The sequence below is a fragment of the Anser anser genome, assembly GCF_964211835.1.
Source record: "Anser anser genome assembly, chromosome: 4".
Lineage (NCBI taxonomy): Eukaryota > Metazoa > Chordata > Aves > Anseriformes > Anatidae > Anser > Anser anser.
In genome coordinates this window covers 65,685,570-65,706,469 of record NC_139724.1, presented here as the reverse complement: position 1 = coordinate 65,706,469, position 20,900 = coordinate 65,685,570, and the positions used below count along the sequence as shown (strand labels likewise).

General features: G+C 37.5%; 1 protein-coding gene across 7 annotated transcripts in view; it reads right to left on the bottom strand.

The window, feature by feature from the left end:
* Nucleotides 1-20,900, bottom strand: part of STK32B (serine/threonine kinase 32B) — a 175,333-nt gene that overhangs the window by 48,978 nt on the left and 105,455 nt on the right. For all 7 annotated transcript variants that reach the window (XM_083834983.1, XM_083834979.1, XM_083834977.1 and 4 more), the window contains exon 5: nt 6,013-6,050. In XM_083834983.1, the coding sequence (XP_083691109.1) occupies nt 6,013-6,050 (38 nt within the window). The remainder of the gene's footprint in view (nt 1-6,012; nt 6,051-20,900) is intronic.

Sequence of the window (20,900 nt, the reverse complement as noted above, 5' to 3'; positions counted from 1 at the left end):
TTTCAGTAGTTTCAACTTCTCTGAGCCCAGGGACTTGTATTTAAAATAATAATAATAATAATAATAATAATAATAATAATAATAATACATCATTATAATACATTATATTATATTTTATAATAATAAATAATAAATACATAATAATATTATTATTATTATTATTATTATTATTATTATTATTATTATTATTATTATTCCTGGTGTAAATATATCAGGTGACAAGAAGACCCCAGTTTTTTATAGGAGTCTTTCTAATCAGCCTCTAAGACATTTTTACTTTGACTGTTGCATGTAGGAAAAAGAAAGATAGCTATTGCTGCAGTAAATATGCTACAATACTGGCTACTTCACACTGTTTCCAAGATTTCAGTTCATGGGAACATTTTCCCATCTGAGCTTCACGTCTTTGTACTTGATCTCCATTTCTGGATATTATCTTGAACAATAAGCGACAACCAAACCCAAGCCCAGTACCCTCACTCTCTCCTCAGGTGTCAGGTACTGAACTGGGCAGTACGTCAGTACCACTTGGGTTTAGCTGTTAAGGGCTATAAAGTCCAGGAGCACACAGCAGGTTCAGCAATACTAACTAAATTCAGATATCACAGGGGAAGAGCTCATTGCTTAATCTCCCTGACTGCATGACCCCTTTTGGTAATAAGAGGCTGGTAATAAGAATTCAAAAGACCACATTCTTCTGGTTCTCTGCAGAGTGGCTTGTATAAGATTTCATGTATATCAACAAATACATTCTAAGCACAATATATATCGATGGCAGTTGTTTTAAGAATTGCATTCATCCAGAGGGAGAATTTGTAAGTTAATACCTACAGCAGTGTGTGACTTTGTGAAGCTTTATACATGCATCTCAGAAGCACCGAATGGCATATATACCTCACTTCTCCAAATCCCAATATCTAAGGCAAACAACTATTCATTTTTGACTATTATTAAATTTTTATTAAATGAGAAAAAATCATAATTACAACTAAAACAAGTCCTGAAAGTGGCTGAGGCTGGCTGACTAACATTTAGCAGAGAAAAAAGTACATGATTTCAAACCTTATTGAATTTCCCAGGGTAAGAAATTGAAGGGGTGAATGTGAGGGCAGAGAGAAAAAAATATCAGACTAGAGTTAATACTGCCAGCTCAATATGCATCAGAGCTGATGGCAAGTATCAGCATAGAAATGTTTTGGAGCAAATTCAGATCCAGTATGCCTTTAGAGGGTCAAACCCTATGAACTATTTAAAAAACATCTTTTTGGGTTCATCTGTACCATGTACAAGAGCATCAGCTTGTATCCTGGTGAACTTGGCATGACTTGGCAGCCTGCCACTTATCATCAGGGAGACTGTTAGAAACCTGATGTTCCTGCTATAGGTGGGTTCAGAAAGGCTGTGTGTTTCAAAGGGGTAGGCTGCTTAATGGCTTGTGTAGGCATGCAAAACTTTCTAATACATTTTCAAAGTGCAGATAGCTTCAGGTTAAAGAGTTATGTTCAGAACACACTATTAATCAACATCAGAGGGTTAAATGATATAAAGTCCCTGAATATTGTCTGTGGATACTATGGGGATAAGCCCTACTACAGACACACCAGGTACATCTTCAATGGAGACTTTATGACTCCCAGACATCTTTATGCAGAGCCAATGTTGTCAGTTATGCTGTTCAGAAGTTAGCAGTCAGGGCTCAAAGTATTGAATTTATGTGTAGTGGTTTTGTTGGGTTTTTTTTGTTTGTTTGTTTTGTTTTGTTTTTCATCCTATTTCTGGTTTTAAGGCCAAGATTGCTTGTTGGCTGTATTTTTCAACCTTGCTGTTAATTTTCAAATGAGAGCTGAGGTTCTCATATAACCAAGGAAATAGAGTTTTAAGGAAAACTTTGATGATCATAAAATAATATAATCATATATAAAAAGGCACATAAAAATGCCAACTTGAGTCTGCCTTACTCCCTCATATGAGAAATGATTACTGAGTAAAATTATCACTAGAGATGCAAAAATCCAGTCTATAAAAAGAGGTTGCATTTTTTTTTTAATATCATGAAGATGGAGCATAAGGTAAATGTAAGCTATTATTAATCAAATTCTGCAATTTTAGAAGCAGGGGACAGTTTTTAGAAAGGAACATTTCAAAACAGATAAAAGAAAACTTTTCTTTCATGAAGGATGGTGAACTTCTAGAACTTGTTTCTCCATGCGGTTGGAGCAATAATAGCAGCAACTTCAAATAGGAAGTAGATGAATGCATTAACAAAAGCCCATCCAGATTCTAACAGGAATATACAAAGACAAAAAAACTATTAAAAATGTGGATAATAAGGAGTGCTGAATCATTTGATGACTAAAAGTGGCAAAGGGCACTCCCTGTGATGAGTATCTCCTTTTGCCACTGTCTGTGACAGAATGCTGGCTGAGATCCTGTGTCTGATCCTACAGGGAATTCTTCCTTGGTAAGCCATGCAGGGACCTTACAGGTTTGTGTGAAATAATGCCTTGAAATGCTTGCCCAAGAGGACATAAAACCTTTGCAAATTTTCTGTAAGTAGAGCATAACAATGGTGTGGTCACCCTGCACAATGTGAAACCTGGATGCCTAGAGCAGAGCTTTATGATTTCTGCAGGATGACCAGAAATGTTAATATCAATGGTACTACCAAGTAGCTATAGAAATAGCAAGTAATCATCTCTGGAAAAAAAAGACAATGTGCTAATCTGGTTGCCATATCTTCTTTGCCTGTGTTTTAGCCATTCCATGTCTCTTCAGATAACATAATAGCTAATAGACCCTTAAGAGATTTTAAGGCATCTTTAATTTCTTTGACAATTCAAGAAAAATACAACATAGATGAGATTTGCCAGCGCTCATTTCTAAACACTGTCATTTCAGACATATTGATCTAAACCATTAGAGTGAAAGGAGTAGTGGGGGAAGCAGAATACTGTTATTATGAGAATTCTGTAACGCTTTTCTGTGTACAACACAGTAATAATAGCTCTCCTGAACCACAAGCTAGTCCCTTCAGCTATCACGGAATAACTGTTTCAGATGCATGTTAGCAGAACAGAGCACTACTACTAAATTCAGAGATTAGTGTTAGTTATAAGAGAGCTTTCTGAGATAGGAGATAGGCAAATAAAACAGAAGAGCTTTATGGGCAGCATTTGTTTCCTTGTCTAATTCTGGTTTAGAGAGAGAATTGAAATGAAACACCACACTGCTCCTGCTCCAGCACACTGAAAACATTCCTAATCTCTCTACTCAAGGAAGACTCTTCTATGAGGGAGTAAATCTCTGCAGGAGGTCATCTTCTGGTAGGGGCTGAAACATTATTTTAAGCATCTGTTTTCCCAGTTCTCATATAGCATTACGTGTCTTGTGATCATCAAACATTTATATCCATCGATGCAACAGAACGTCTGCTCAGCAATGTTGAGATGTGGCTTTGCTGAAAAGTATATGGGAAAATTCAGGCTTGGTCTGATATAATGATTTTGAACAAGATGCATATATTTCATGCTTTTTGCTTTGAAGTTTAGATTAACCATTTTTATGGATTGAGAAAAATCTCCTGGTTTTACTACTTTCGTATTCCTGAGGTAGGTTTCCTAAGCCATACAGATAAACTGTAGAGCAACTGGTTTTAACAACCAGAAATATCTATGATCTTAGTGTAAGCTATGAAAGTCAGTCAGCGTAATGTGATTCTGTGATTCTGTAATGGCTTGAAGATGTAAGGCAACGTGAAAGGACTTCAGCCAAAACAGGTTTCTTCAGTGAGGTCAAATAAATTTAATTTACTGAGACAAACTCTCAGTCCTAAATTTTGTGCGTATCCAATTCCATAACACTTTTGGGTAAACACCATTGTTTTTTAAACTGTAAGAAAGAATGAAGAGTACAGTGAAGCATATAGGAAACTCTTATACCATCTTGGAGGCCACAGGCTAAAATAAAGTTCCTGTGCACCTGGTTAGACTTGTATTACGTGAATGTGTTATGCTTCTTATACAGCCTACCATATTTACAGTGCATATATTGAGCACATTTTTCTGTTAAGTGAAAGCTGATGGTTCCTTAAAAAAATACGTTATTGTGATATGTTGCAGCTTAATTGAAGCTTTTTTGGACTTCAAGGATAGGATTCATCTGGCTAAATGCGAATCTATGAGCTATCCACACAAAACTTCCTAAGTATTATTCACTGAAAAGAAATAGATGCTAGTGTTTAGTGCAGACATCCAAAATAGATCATGTTTAATCAGATTTAGATCAGATTTAAGTGTGCCTACATCATTCTGTTGTCTATAAAAGAAGCCTAAGATGACTAGCATGGTATGGATGCCTGTCCTATTGGTGTCACATCATATAGTGAGTGCATGAACTCTTACCTAGGTTGGGAGAACTACATTTCCCAGTCACGTAACTTGTTTGTGAGCCAAGGATCTGTGAACTGATTAATGGTGCCAACCAAGGCCTATCTGCAAGCCAGGAGAAGCATGGTTATTTCATCACTTGTCTGCACGTGTGCTATGAGGGAGCAGCAGTATGCAAAAAAAGGGGCTATCCATCCCCAAATTTCCAAACTCTCTATAGATAACTTTGCTGATCATTTTATAGTCACCAAAAAAATGATTTTGCAGCATATTACTGACTCTGGTGTTGCTTCTTCTCTACAATACTTGAGCTCCCATAGGAAAACTCTTCCAAGAGGCTGATTTTATGCTGTAATTGACCTTGATAAGGGGCAAGGAGAGATAAGGGTAACAGTACTTCAAAGTCTGTCAATCAGAGATTTAGCACTCTCAGTCGTTTCACGTTGCCTTTGACATCTTTAATTCACCCAGGACTTAAAGACAAGAGATTTCTATTTCATGCTTATTTGCTGATATTTGTGTCTAGGGAACATTAACGCTTACGAGTCTGAAACACTGAATACCCAAAGTCCTAGATGGTTTAAAACTCAAATATGATTTAGCTTTATTGGCTTCAATATTCCCAGGGACAAACTCCAGCTGTTTGCAGTGTTACCTCTTTAATCAATTTTAACTTGTATACCCAGCAGCTCTGCAATAGATTTTGAAAAATAATGGTAACTTTGGCATCATTTCAAGTCTGTATTTTCTCAGAGATTAACTGTTCTTAATCAATTTCTGAGGTGTACAAAGCAAAACAAGGCTTTCCCACAGCAGCAAAAACACATATCTTTTTTCCATATTTTCTTCCCCTTGTATTTCTTTTCTAACTGATACAAGGTTAATATTTTCTTTATTTTTATTTTCTCATGTCCTTGTTATGAATAGTTGCAAAAAGATGCATGACATTTTAGAAAAATGCTTCATATATTGCCTATATGTGTAAGGTTTACATTGAAAAAAAATAGTATTTCATACCACGTACTCATACCCCACATTTTTAGCTTGAGATCATGGAATTAGTGTTTAAACTTCAAAGCTGATTATGTTGCCTAGTCATTTTTTGGCATCATTTGTGCCAAAACAATATATGGAACCTTAAAAATTTTACAGACTTTAGACGCACATTTCCAAATTCCATATTTAAATTCAGGAAAATAATTTCAGATACCTACATGAGAAATAATTTGTTACTTGAAATTTTCTAGCCCTTCAGGAGTTCAGAAGAAGAGAAAATAAATGTTTGGTACTGTTCTACTGGAAGGTCCCTGAACAGTGATTGCAGTGACTTACTTTAATCGTGTTATTAAAATATTAACTTTGTTTTGACAGATGTCCCTTGTGATGTCCAGTCATATTAAATTCCTTCATGTTCAGGTCTTTCAAGTGTCAGATCAGCATTTTTTTTGTTTGTTTTCAATAGGAAGGGATATTACAAAAGGCCCAAGATGGACAGAGGAACATGCAGAGAACATCCAGATTTAGATTGGAATCCATCATCTCAGGCTTTCACAAAGCATGAGCCACCACGTTACAGAGAGCTCACGAATTAGAGATGTCTGAGAGAAAACAGTCAAAATTCACTTACCGTGCTCATCCAGTAGTATGTTGTCAGGTTTGATATCCCTGTAAAATAAGGAAATGAATACATTATATTTCATACCAAAAGAAGATCTGCAATTTTAAAGGTTTTCCCATCTGGTTATGTGGGCCAAGTCATTTAAATTATTATAAAACCAATGAAAACCATGTCATGCAAAAAGGCAAATGATTTTTATCTACATCTTTTTACTGGCCTGAAAAAACATGCATACTAAAGAGGCTTTCTAGGTTTCCATTTCATGTGGTTTTGTTTTCATATGGTTAGCATTGACATGGATTTGGTTTTCAAGATTATATACCTTATTCTTTATAGCAGTCAGAACAATGAAATGGAAGATTTGCATCTTGGAGGTGCCTGATTGCCTCAGGGACTCTGCGTTTGACAGACCCAAGAAATCACTTAATTGGAAACATCAGTGGTCTAACCTTTCTGCCAGACCCCACTAATCTGCCATGCTCATGGACATGATCACTCACATATTGTAGAGTCCAGCTAGCTATCTTATACTGCCTGGGTAGGTCTAGCAGATCCCCTTTTAGCCCTTGAATCCCCCCTTAGTTGTCTATAATGGCAGGTAGCATCTGGGGGAAGGAGTGGGTCTAAGAAAGGGTGGAGATCATGATGTGCAAAACATCAGCTTAACTCCGCAATTCTTGGCACAAGGAAAATGCATTGCCTTTGAGAGCATCTCCTTCAGGATCATTTTAAGTTGACCTACATTCAGGCTGCTCTCAAAAGGGATGGAGACAGCTTTTCCCCACCACTGCTGGGAATTCACACCCTCTTTCTTGGGCCAGAATTCCTCTTGGCATGGAGAAATTCTGGGGAAACTCATCTCTTCCTTTTGCCAGCCTGGTATGCTCCCTCATTTGGCTCACCCTGTGGCTTGGTGAGTGTGTTGTGGAGCTCGTACATGGCATTGCCTTCTCACTGCACCTTGCACCTAATGTGATTTTGGAGCAGTGTTCTTGCTGTGGCACTGCCAGAAGGGGAGATGCATTGGTCCACCTTGAGCAAAACATTTAGCCCCTTTAGCTAATTTCTCCACTGATCTCAAAAGAGAGGCACTGCAAACTGTCAAAATAATCCAACAAATGAGCCTGCAAATGAATTCCAAAGACTTCTTTCTAACTGTGTATCTTATTTTAGCCAAGAGATGACTTGATTATTCCAATTTAAACATTTTTCAGTAAAACCTCTCCTGACTGAAATATGTACATATATATACTTAGACTTCACTAACAAGTTTTGTCCAGTGTTCCCATAAATGGAATAAAATGGACTCTGCACTTCTCACATGGGTAAAAATAATGAAGTCACAGCCAGGTACATTAGGATCTCTCTGTGGCTTAATAATATCAGTGATATGTACAACGTCACTTCAAACTGTTTTCCCCAACTTAAAGAAACAAACAAACAAACAAACAAATAGAATTGGAATGGTAAAATCACTAGTACTTCATTGAGAATAAAACTGAGGAAAAGGAGAAATTCAGCTTTAAGAGCTACTGTCATGTCTATAGCAATGCCGTTCCCAGGGATTGGTCATTACAAGCCCATGATTTTTCAATGTTTTTTTTAAGAAGAGTTTGAACAATATGAATATGTGCTATGGTTTTGCACCATAACATAGACTATATATTTTTATTGCCACCAGAAAAGACATTGACAAATCCGCTTGACGACTGCATATAACACCAAATATATTCTACGTGCAGTTGTATCTGCAACATTCAGAATGTTGAGCAGTAAAATTAGATCAGTACTTGTCTTTCTGTGACTAACTCAGGCAGTAGCTTATACTTGGTACAAATGCACACAGACCATAGAGCCTTTCCTACCTAAAGGATCTTTTCCGCTACTGGTTTTGCTCATTTTGCTCCGAGGCAGGACTGCAGCTGGGGGCATGTACAGCAGGGTGTATCACCTTGCAGTGGCAACTTGATAGACTCATCCCTCTCTGAGGCAACTTTGATAGACTCATAACAATGTCTCAGATCTCAACCTATTTTAAACTGCTTTTACAGCAAGCAAATGTCATGGGCTAACTTAAGCCAGAAGGAGAACAAGTTTCCTAAGTATTTTTTCCCCCCCAAATGTAAGATACTGCTGTTTTCGGATCACGTGCCTGGAGATGCATGGATTCGCATGACAAGTGAGAAAGCAAAGCACAGATTAACAGTGAAGAGTGTTCCTGTGTGCCTTCCAATAGCAGTCTGTGATGTGCTTATCACCAGTTTTCTGCACAGCGCTAGAAGATCAGAGCTCCAGAAGCAGCTTGTTGAAATCTCCACACACTGTATGGGAACAAGCCCACAGCCACGACTTAGCACTTTTGAGACCTTTCAGTGGCCAGTGGGGAGGATTCAACAGACTCAGTGTGAAGACTTGGCAGGTCTAGGAGCATTGCAATTATAGTTGCTGGATATATTCAGAACGGAGAGCCTGCAGTTTTATCCAGAAGACAGATATTTCCTTTAAATAAATACTTTGGTTAAATTCATTTAAATAGTGAAAACACTGTTTATATACAAAGGTGGATTTAAAAGATAAAAGAATCTTTAGTTAAGCAGTTTAAATTCAAAAATGTTAAATAAGTGAAATTCTGTTTTGACTACGCATCAAATTTTCAGAACATTTCCCATGTTAGCAAGCATGTTCAAACATGCACAAGCAGTATGTGAAATCCAGTGCTTTAACTTCAGGGTTTTCCTGCTATGCATATCCCCAGCTGAGAGGATGAATAGAAAGACTTGTTTCATAATCCAAGTATCATGAACTAGCTCACAAGAGAAACCTAATGACTTTTGCAAATAGAAAATTAACTTACGTTAAAGATTCAGAAGAGCCCTGGGCTGCCTTCAAACCTTTCACTGATAGCTGTCGTTGACACTGATTTCATAACCACAACTTTCCCAGTCTGTACTGTTGCTACTCCAGCTCTTTTTTTTTATACTTGGAAAAGTCAGACACTCATAGAAATGGAATTAAAGAGGCCTTCAAAGTCTTCACTCAGTGACAGGACCAAGTATAACTAATATAACAGCTGACCCAAAACCTCACAGTTGAAGACAGATGAGAAAAATATTTGAAAAAAAAAATCATTCCACTTGTTGCTACTGCCTGTGAAACGTTTTATAGCTTTCTTCAATTGCCCAGCTAGAAATGTCAAATAAAGCTGCCTGAAAGCACATTAAGGTGCTCTATATACTTTCTAAGTAATAAAGAATGATTAATAATCTATTTGTATCTTCTATAATGTCTAGACTGAGGGGACATTCACTGCTTTAAGACATTCCCTCTACATGCAGAAAATCCATGAGTGTTGCTCAACTCATATTCACTGCATATGCCAATCAGAGTCCCCTGAGCTCACTTGAAAGGCTCACAATGATTATAAAGGACTAAGATTCAAGTATTTTCAGTTTAAATCACTGCTTCTATCCATGTTCCTTTCTGGTATTACTAGGTGGGGTAGAAGTGATTTTCTAAACTCAGAAATGAAAAGGTTGTACAGTCTCCATCCTTGGAGGTTTTCAAGACCTGACTAGATAAAAGCCAAACAACCAGGTCAGATACAACTGACCCTGTAGTGAGCGGAATTGTGGACTAGAGGCCTCTGGGCGTTCCTTCCAACCTGAATTAGTTTGTGAGTCTATGAAACATAATGTATCTAATTGCCCATTGTTCTTTTCCCTCCTCCGTTTAGCTGCAAGGAAGTTCATGAAAGATATAAAAGGGACTTGGAAAGGGACTATATATGTGTATTCAGTGAGTCTTTGGTATAGTCCAGTGCAGTTGGAAGCTAGTCAGAGCTCCCACATGTTAAAATTTGTCCTGGGGCTTGAATACTCATGAAGAAAATAATAGCAATAAATAGCCTATCTCCAGAATGAAAGCAGTTTAAAATTCAAATAATCTGCAGCTCATTATAGGTGTAAAATAATATTTATGTTTACATGCATCATTTGCCATCCAGATGTGTAGGGATGCAATCAGGAAAGCCAAGGCACAGATGGAACTGAACATGGCAAGGGATGCAAAGAATAACAAGAAATTCTATATGTACATTGGTCAGCAAATAAAGGTCAAGGAGAGTGTACCCCTCTGATAAGCGAGAAGGGAGAACGCTAACAACAGACATGGAGAAGGCTGAAGGTACTCAACAACTTCTTTGCCTCTGATTTCACTGCCAATCAGGCTTCCCGTGTCTCTCATTTCCCTGAATCTGTAGATGAGGACTGGGGAAGCGAAGTCCCTCCCACTGTAAGCAAAGAGCAGGTTCGAGACCACCTGATGAAAATGAACAAATCCAAGTCCAAGGGGCCTGATGACATGCATCTTTGTGTCCTGAATGAATTGGCTGATGGAGTAGTCACGCCTCTCTCCATCATATTTGAAAAGTCCTGGCAGTCAGGTGAAGTCCCTGGTGACTGGAAAAAGGGAAACATCACTCCAATTTTTAAAAAGGTTAGAAAGGAGGACCCATGGGGACTGGCAACCGGTCAGCCTCAGCTCTGTGCCTGGCAAGATCATGGAACAGATCCTACTGGAAGCAGTATCAAGGCACATGCAAGACAAGGAGGTGATCCACGACAGCTACCACAGCTTCACCAAGGACAAATCATGCCTGGTCAATCTGGTGGCCTTCTATGTTAGAGAGACTGCATCAGCTGACAAGGGAAGAATGACTGATTTCATCTACCTGGACTTCTATAATGTCTTTGAAACAGTCCCACGTGACATCCTTTCTCTAAACTGGAGAGAGATGCATTTGAAGGGTGGACTATTTGGTGGGTAAGGAATTGGCTGAATGGCCACACCAGAGATCAATGACTCTATGTCCAGGTGGAGCCTGGTGGTGAGTGGTGTTCCTCAGGGTTCTATCTTGGTACCAGTACAGTTTAAGAGCCTTATCAGTGACATAGACAATGGGATCGAGTGCACCCTCAGCAAGTTGGCAGATGACACCAAGCTGAGTTATGCAGCTGATACAACAAAAGGAAAGGATGTCACCCAAAGGGACCTGGGCAAACTAGAAAATTAGGCCCACGTGAACCTAATAAATTTCAACAAGTCCGAGTGCAAGGTGCTGCACTCGTGTCAGGGCAATCACAGATATGAGACTGGGAGAAGTACTCACTGAGAGGGATTTGGGGGTTCTGGTGGATGAAAAGCTGAACATGAGCCAGCAGCCCAGAAGGCCAACTGCATCCTGGGCTACAACAGCAGAGTGGCCTGCAGGTGAAGGGAGGGGATTTTCCCCTTCTGCTCTGCCCTTGTGAGGCCCCACTTGGAGTGCTACAGCCAGGTCTGGGGCCCTCAGCACAGGAAGAATTTGGAGCTGTTACAGCAGGTCCAGAGGAGGGCCACAAAGATGATCAGAGGGCTGGAGCACCTGTCCTATGGAGAAAGGCTGAGAGAGCTGGGGATGTTCAGCCTGCAGAAAGGAAGGCTCCGGGGAGACCTCATTGCAGCCTTTCAGTACTTAAAGGGGGCTTATAAAAAAGACAGAGTGCAACTTTTTGCTTGGGCAGACAGTGATAGGAAAAGGGGGAATGATCTTAAACTAAAAGAGTGTAGATTTAGATTAGATGTTATGTGGAAATTCTTCACTCAGAGGATGGCAAGGACAGGAACCTGGAACAGGTTGCCCAGAGAAGCTATGGATGCCCCATCCCTGGAGATGTTCAAGGCCAGGTTGGATGAGGTCCTGGGCAACCTGGTCTGGTGGGTGACATCCCTGCCCATGGCAGGGGGGTTGGAATTAGATGGCCTTTAAGGTCCCTTCCAAACCAAGACATTATGTGATGATTCTGTGAAGACTGCAAAGCATGTGGTGATGGTATGTGCTCTAAAGTTTGAAATCCAGAGTAATCTCCAAAACGTTTTAGATGTACTGCTACAAACTTGCAAACAGGATGTCACTTCCGTTTTCTATTAATCTTGCCTAGACTTCAAACACTGATCTAGAAATGAAAAGCTTGTGGTTGGTGAAATCAACAGTTTCCTGAAGGAAATATTAAAAAAAAATATTTTGTTGTAATTTAAAACAATGGTAGGTCTTTCAGGTTACCTGATTTCATGTCATTTGAAAGAAAACAGCCAAAAAAAAGAAAAGGTATGGGGAAGGCAAAACAAAAATATCAAACAAACAAAAAAAATGCAGAGATTAAACAACAAATAGACTGAGTTGTTTAGTTAACAGAAGAGATCTGTAAGATGTTATGTGACAGGTATATCAAATAATAAATAGTATCTAAATGGTCAATAGAGCTTTTCTATTTGCTTTTGGAACATGAAAGCAAGGTTCATATTTCATAAAAATGAAGTGAACTAAACAAACAGGGTTTTATTTATACAACTGAGAATTAAACTCAAGTTGATTACTACAAGACATAATTGCATAAAAATTCTTAGGAAGCTTAAAAAAAGATTTAGCCATTGATGTGAGTAACAGAAATACCAGCTAGAGCTCCTCCAGCTAAGATTAATCTAATTGATTTAGGAAAGCACTTCTACAGCAAATACAGATGCTGGCTTCCCCTCACCTTTTTGAAACACATCAATAATAATTCTAAATGCAAGGTCTATGCTTGTTCTTAAACCTGTGAGAATTGAAAAACTAACATTGCCCATCTGTTTTATTCTGCTTTTGTATTTGCAGCAAACATACAGTCAATACAGACTAAATTCCTGCCATTAAAAAAATTATGATTTCCTTCTTCTGCCTATGTTTTCTCTTTATTTCATCAAAAGATTTCATGTATTCTTTTGTTCCCAACAAATGGACAGCTGCTCTTTGCCAGTCCAAGCTACTTTTTAATATTATCAGATGAGTTATTTCAGCTATAACAGTTCTGGATAGGTCTGAATTTATATGTGTAATAACCTTTAACCCTTTATTTGTATCAGTAAAATGTAAAGTACATTCTTTCAACTTTATATCTGGTGGATTTCATTCTTTGCCTTGCTGTCTCAGAACATGATTTAATGTATTATCATATTTCCATTCTCTTGATCTTCTAAATTCCCACAGTAGCATCTATGAGCATTTTGGTTGATAGCAGTTTTACCAGCATGACTCATTAGAAGTATTTTCAATTTTTAATGGTGATTGGTTTTCTCTGAATGTGGAATGTTGAGATTCCAACTCAGACAATCTAAGATAACTTACAAAGAAAGCTCAGTTGTGTACAAACTCACAAAATGAAGTCTTAGATTTTTTAAAAAAGACACTCTTAGCTGCTTTCATTTGGATAGACAGAAAACATATTCACTCTTATTCAAAAGACAGAGACTAGCATACAAAGAAGAGGTATAATATAAAACAAAAGAGGTTCAGACTGGATATAAAGAAAAAATATTACTCTGGGGGTAGCTGAACAGTGAAACAGGCTGCCCACAAGGGTTGTGCTGTCCCTGACTGACATGGCTACATAAAGCCCTGGGAAGCCTGGTCTGATCTCATACCTCATCAAGCTTTGAGCAGGAAGTTGGTCTAGAAACCCCTTGAGGTCCCTTCCAACCTTAAATTTCTCTATGCTCCTATATCTATAGGTGAGTTCTGCAGGGAGCAAAGAGGGTTTTCTCTATTATGCAGGTTGGCAGCAGCAGCTGAGTAGCTTCCTGTAAACTACCTTACCCACTTACAAACCTCCTCCAGGAGCGCTGAGGATGCCTGCAGCCTACTGACAACAAAACACCATGGGTCACAAGAGATGCTCATTTTAGCCTGTATGAGGTGGGCCCAAATTTATATGTATATCACCAGAGTTCACAGACTTACAGTTAAGGCAGCCTATGCCCTTGCAGAATGTTAAGATTTTTTTCTCAGAGATCATGTCAAAACATACAACAGAATAATTAAATTAAAAGGATTTTGCATTCTTATAAGGATACAAAAGAAGCAAGATCCAGACAAAGGCCCTTGAAATCAGTGGAAGGATTACAATGGATTCAGGAGATGTTGCTTCATCCCTAACAATTGTTCTTGTGCTCTTTTCTTTTTAGTGCTAACAATCTAACTGTATGCTGTATAGGCTGAACCTTGAAAAACTGAACCTAAATGTTTAGGTAAGTCTTTCTATTTTCTTAATTATGCAGCTCATTTCTTATATTAATATTTTCTCTTTATGCAGAAATAGGTATTTGAAATTACTTTTTTTTTTTTCCCACTAAGAATAAGAACATTGTGTTAAGATCACAGAAAATCACATTAACTGTTTTTTAACCTACAATGACATTCACTATCCCCTTTTCCAATCCTACTGGTCTGCACTGTGTCAAGACAGTCCCAGTAATAATGCCTGAAAGTGAGCATTAGTTGTACTCTTGGATATAGGGAATGCTAGACAAAGACTTGTAGTCTGCACCATTAGCTATGTGTTAAATTCTAGAGGGCAGCTGCTATCATTAAGAAACATAGTAAAGAAACAACAACTTCTGAATAGCAACCTCAAGTCGTGCAGGGATAATTACAATAACCTCAGTTTACTGAGTTCCTGATTCTCTCAAATATTAAATTATTCTCATTTATTTGCTTATAACCCTTTTATATGCTACAGACTATACCTGAACAGAGCCTGTTATTTTTTCATTTTATTTTATTTTTTAAGTTTCAGTTAGTCACACTAATGTTTCACATTAAATAACAAACATATACCTGCCACATCATGATAAACTAATATGACATGAGCAATCCTGGACAATTTTCATTAAGATTAGTATTAGCTGTAGAACAGTTCTTAACAGCCATAAAAATTGCAATGAGTTGGGAAATATAAGTTTCAGCTATGGAATATTCAAGTCCACATGAGACTTATCATTGTATCAGAGATGTGAAGTGAACCATATCAATATATTATAAAGGGGCTTCTCCTGATTACAGAAAGAAAAGTGAACAATTTCTTATTTTTCACAGATAAGAACCTCACTTCCTTCTGATTTGATATTTAGATTCATAAATAATACACATGTATAAGGTATGTAGTTAATAAAGACAGTGAGTGTATATATAGTGATTATATAAGGCAAATTTATTGAAGCTTTGGGTGAAGGAAAACTGAATATTTATGGGCCACTGTATAGACAAGAGAGGAATTTAGTCCACGACTCTGCTTCTACAAGGGTAGCATAGAAATGATGTATCCCCAGGAGCCAAACTAAGCAGAGTTTCTACACAGAGTGCTTGTTCAAGAAGTAGTCTTAATGAAGTCTGCTGTGTCCTTTCTTTCTGTCATCGACACCTTATCACTCATTTATCTTTTTAGCTTTTTGCTTCTGACCAACATCCTTCCTAGTCTCAAGAAACATTAAATGGTATTAAAACAAAATGACAGAAAGAACCTGAGAGTTATTTGCTGTGACTTCCTATCAGATGGATGGCAATAAAATGCTCCAGACCTCTGATTGCTAGTTCATGTACCCCTCACTTAGTTCTCACTAGTAATTGCTGCTGTGTACTGTCTTTATAAAATGACCTTCAGAGTCTTCTGTTCTTGCTCTAATGAACACCATGGCATGACATGACTCTGTGAATCATTGTAATTTTGAAATTTAAAGTCTTCAGTATAATTGGAAATTAGCTGAGAATATGTGGTATTAGATTATGAGAGATCTGGAAATATACATATATATATCTTGTAGCTGTTTGTTTGTATGAATCTGGATATGCTTCCACAAGGCACCTGCCATTCTGACACCAAAACCACCAAAATACTTAATTTCAGAAATGGACTTTCCCAGATCATGGTGTCTGAACAAAGCAGGAAGGAAGAAACAATTTCTGTTAATAAAAGCTACTGGTTATATGTGTGGAAATGAAATGCAGAAACAAGCAACTGAGATGCTGAAATCTCAAAGTCCTGAACTTTACCTATTTAGACTTACGCTTATTCACTGACAGCCAGAGACAAGTTGCAGAGGCAGGTTATTTGGTGTTACGTGGCTTTTGCTAAGCCAAGCTATTTATAAAGAAGAATCCACCTTTTTTAGCTATTTCTCCCTTGAGAAAGGAGTAAACTTCGCTACAGCTGAGTTTCAGTAATTCTGCCTGAAAGCAAAATAAACTGTTATTTAGCACCAGGATGTGCATGCATGAATTTATCTTTTGAGAAGCCAAAGGTACAATAGTTCATTCAATCAACTCCGCCATTTCCGTATGCACCTTCTGGAGCCTGTTATGCAGAGGACTTGCAATGTCAAAGGGCATCATTTACAGTGCCCTGTTCTAGTTTGAAATATCAAAAAGCCTAAAATATTAATTGGTCTAAATTCCATCCAGTGGAACTTACTTAGTCCTATTTCCATCCAGGAAAATATATATATTAAAAAAAATAATATACATATAGATATGAATATGGATATGGATAGATAGATATTAGATGTTTTTAAAAGATTAACTCTTTCTTTCCCTGAAGAAAGACTCAGACTAACAAACATTCAACTTTACAAGTTGAAAAATGGTCTCTTTTTATCACTGTGTTTAAATTCTTGTATGATATTTTAATTAAAAATTGATAGAATCAGACAGAATTCTATGTAAAAAAGAAATCAGTAAAGATTTCAGGGTTTAAAAACCATTCCATAAAACTGAAATGTCTTTTCCAAGATTCTATACATTTAGTCCCAAATAAAATATTTATCACCAAACAGAAACATGTAATTTTGTTATTATACAATCTGTGTCATATTACTTGTGAACCTGAAGTACCTAAAAATTCAGTTGCCTTTACAAAAATAAACTGATATTTTATTTGGTTTTCCTATTTAAATTCTTCTGTGTTGTTTGAAATCTTTTGTTTTCTCTGCAATTCCCACTCCTGGGGCGTTAATGCAGAAAAAAAAATCCATAACTACTTCCAACTAATTATTTATTAGCATGCAATCATATGACACTAATCAGAATCCTATCACCCAGTCCATTATCACACTTTGGGGCTTTTTCCTTCTGTGTGGCAGCCTGTGTGGCAACAAGACAGTTTTCTGGTTCAAATGCAAGATATAATTACTGTAGTAATTATCACAGGATAAGTGAAAAAGCTCTCACTAGTGAAGGACTCTAAGGACCCTACCTCTCCCTGCACACCTCTAAAGAGAGCATGGGGGCTTGGCTCCACGTTTGGAGTTGTATTATGTATGGAAATAAGTTACTCTGCTGTTGAGTGTTATGGCACCTGTCATTCCTTTTTGGTTTAGTGATACTTTTTACCAGGCGTCCATGAATCTTGAATTTTCTTAGCACTTGTAATAACCAATTTTTAATAGATCTGAAGATAAAGCTAGTAAAGATGCAACTAAAGCATGCTTACTTACAAATATTTCAGCTGGAACAAGGTTGTTATTTTCCAATTATATTTCCATTTGAAAAAATATGAAAATATGTTCAGTTCTCTACTTGTAACAATAGGTGGCAGTAATGATATCTACATTTGTCTGTTCGGCCAGTGGTCTTGGGAACGCTGTATTTGTCAAGTATGGTTTAGAGAAATAGCTATAATAGATATTGTTATCACAGGTTGAAGAAAATGGCCTTTTTAAGAACAGGAATTCAATACTGAGACTTCCACTTTTCTGGGCACATATTGGCAGATAGCAATTATTTTTGGCTAGGTTTGGCATCTGAATTTGCATAGATACTAGATTAAAATAAAAAATAGCAAATACAGAATATTTCATTATATTGTTCTTCCTGAAGATCCAATAAGATTTTATCATAAAGGTAATTATATTCTTCAGCTGCAAGAAAAATTGATGAAGATTCTTATATGTTATAAAAGCTAGAAAGATTTGACCAAAAGAAAATGTGAACCTGCACTTTGACTCCTCTATGTTTCATTGAATAACATCTCAGAAAAGTACCACTGTGGTCATATAAACTGAGCTTTTACATTACAAAACCCAGACTATGGTACCCAGGATTCCTCTTGTGGATGCAGATGTTCTTTTCCAAGTGAGCATTACCCAGCCTACATGACTGGCAGGCAATTCAATAGTTAGTTTTTATCTTGCATGAAGGACTCAATGGCAAATGTGCTGCTTCCTTTGTTAGAACAGCTTTCTAGAGCTAACACTGGACATGCCTCACATCTAGAGCACTTGGACTTTTAGGTATCTCCGGGAGGAACCTTGAATAACTGTTAGCACCGTGGTGATGCCAAAACATCACCACATTTCAAAACAAAAAATCTTTTCAGTCAAATGTTTCTCCAGTGTGCACAGAGGAGATGTGAAGAATCACCATGTAGCAATAACTTGTTGATAACCTCACTGCCAAGGACTGTAATCTTTTCTGTGTAGTAGCTTCAAGCTTTTCTGAGACATTCTGTGCGTATAAGTGTCATACCCTTATATGTGAATCAGCTTGCAAGAACAGGTGACATCTCTGATAACCATGGGAAGTGCACAGCTCATTAGACACTTACTAGAGAGTGGCATTTGGAAAGAATTATCTGGTCCAGCAGAAAAGTATATACATTCCAATGGGGACACTTCTTTCCTCACAGATACCATATGAGAGCTTTTGACTGGGAAGAAAGGGAAAAATGTGCTCGGCATGTACTCTGCCAGCCGTTGCACAAGTGTTGGTCTTCTTCCAGTAAAAGACACAGGCCCTCTCCTAATTTATACAGGCAGAAAATCATGTCTGAGAGCAAATGAAAGAAAGAATTGATGACGTTTGTCCTCTGCCTAAAGATAAATCAGGAGAATATTGTTACTGATAAGCACATTTGGCTTTGTCTGTTGTAAAAAGCTAGAGTGGAAACTGGTGTTTTGCAATGACTGAAATATGTATAGCTCTTCCATCATTTTCCACTGCTTGAAATATGGAATAGATACATTCGGATGTATCAGATCTCCCAGAGTTTGCTCAGTTTACCATTCAAACTCAAAATTAAAATAAATACCAAACACACGTGCTTAAGAAACTATACCTGAGTCAACCACTGCTCACAATGTATAATATCTCTAAAATTTGCCTTAAAAACTCTGTTGACATCTCTATATAAAAGTTCATCAGAAGTTGTTGGAACAGCATTATACACAAAAAGTAATAAAACATTGTTTATCAATTGTTTCCTTCATGCACATGAAAGTGCAATGCAGACTACACAGATTACAGACAATGTGGCTGGTAATTAAAGTATGTTTTTATTTTATATATATTTATATTTATTTTATATATAACATGGTGGACTTCACATGCAGGCCAAGGAAGATTCAACAGTTTCAGGCTGTCATTGAGTGCCTCAGCGGTCGCCCCTTTAGTGTGGTTGTGAAGCATCCCACCAAGCACATTTTCTGCTAATCTGAGTTTCAGCACTACAATGCATCAGGGAGAAGGGCTACTGACCAGCAAGCAGAAAACAACAATATATCTGTAAACAATGCTGTCTTGTTCTCCCTGATCCAAAACCCCAAATACTAGCTTGAATGTAAGATACCCCATAACCCTCATCACCACCACCGTTTGCTGTTGGGTTGTGCCTGTAACAAGAAAAGCATGGATATAAGTAGTTGGGCCTTTATTCCTCAAATTGACCATCTCCGACCCTGTGATACATATGATTGGGAGATACGATACAGAGGAGGCTGAATATGTTCCACACAAAAGTAAGCTTTGGCTTCCTTTTCATGGTTCCCCTTCTAAGTGGTTTTATAGATTTAATATATGTAATATTGAGCTGCAGTAATACAGGCTGGTAGGTATGTGAAAAGAAAATCATATCTGGTAAATGATTAAAAAACCTGACCTGTTACTACCTGAACTGGCAGCTGCAGCTGGCAGGTCTTCTTGTGAAAAGCACCAATAGATGGATTAATTCTATGGAGTAGAGGGGTTAATATCTGACTTTATGCTGCATTATCTCCCTCCAACCAGTCTAACATATCAAACACAAGTTTCGTGACAATTTTCTGTCTCCAGCCTCACCTATCCTCAGAAGAAATATAATAAATTGCTTCTAAGAATAACTCTGGATGTTTTTTAAGAAGGAAAACTTACTAAGAAACTCCCACAGCAATAAATATGTGTATTCCTGCAGATTGTTGTTTAGGATAGTCGAGATTTGACAAGAACCATTTGAATCAGTACGCCACGTTTTTAAAAAGCCTCTCTATTCTAAGAGATGCAGCAAAATGTTGCTTGTAATCAATTACCTAATTATTCCAAGTCTTCTTGATGAATCTGGATAAGGAATGAAGGATCTGCAATATTGCTTAAGTCCACAGACTGTAGAAGTATCATTCTAGTTAAGACCACTAGGCAAGAATACCATACAAGTGAAGGTGTTTTTAAATAAGACTCTGCAAAGAAACAGTTGTTACAGTAACTCCTAGTAGTGACATTACTATAAGGATTATTCTTGCTACTTGTTCAACTGAAAATTGAGATGGGAAGCAACTCTTAAATTAAGACACTTGGATTAGGTTCTATTGTGAATTAGGTGTTTACATTCCAATTTTTATTCAATGGATGTCTAGACAATCCAGTCACTGGAGTGTAAAGAATCAGCCAGATGACTAAATGTCTATGTTTGGATGAGCTGAATAGCTTTTTACATTCTGATGGTTGTTTTGACTGGGTAACCATTTGCTTGGACAGCCAATTCAAATACAGACTCTTGCATTTATATCTTGGTGAACTGAGGAACAAGTTTTTAAAAACATAAGAAACATCTTGCATGCAGCACAGGATTATGAAAACAACTGGGGATGTTCTTGAGTCAAATTATTGTAATGTGTTATCACAGAAGCACAGGCAGGTACTTAAGCCTCTTGCAGGAGTCACGCTTCTGGCGCTCATCATCTCGTTTGACGTCATCTCACACCACAAAGAGCTCAATCCTTCACACATGATAAATTGAGCCATA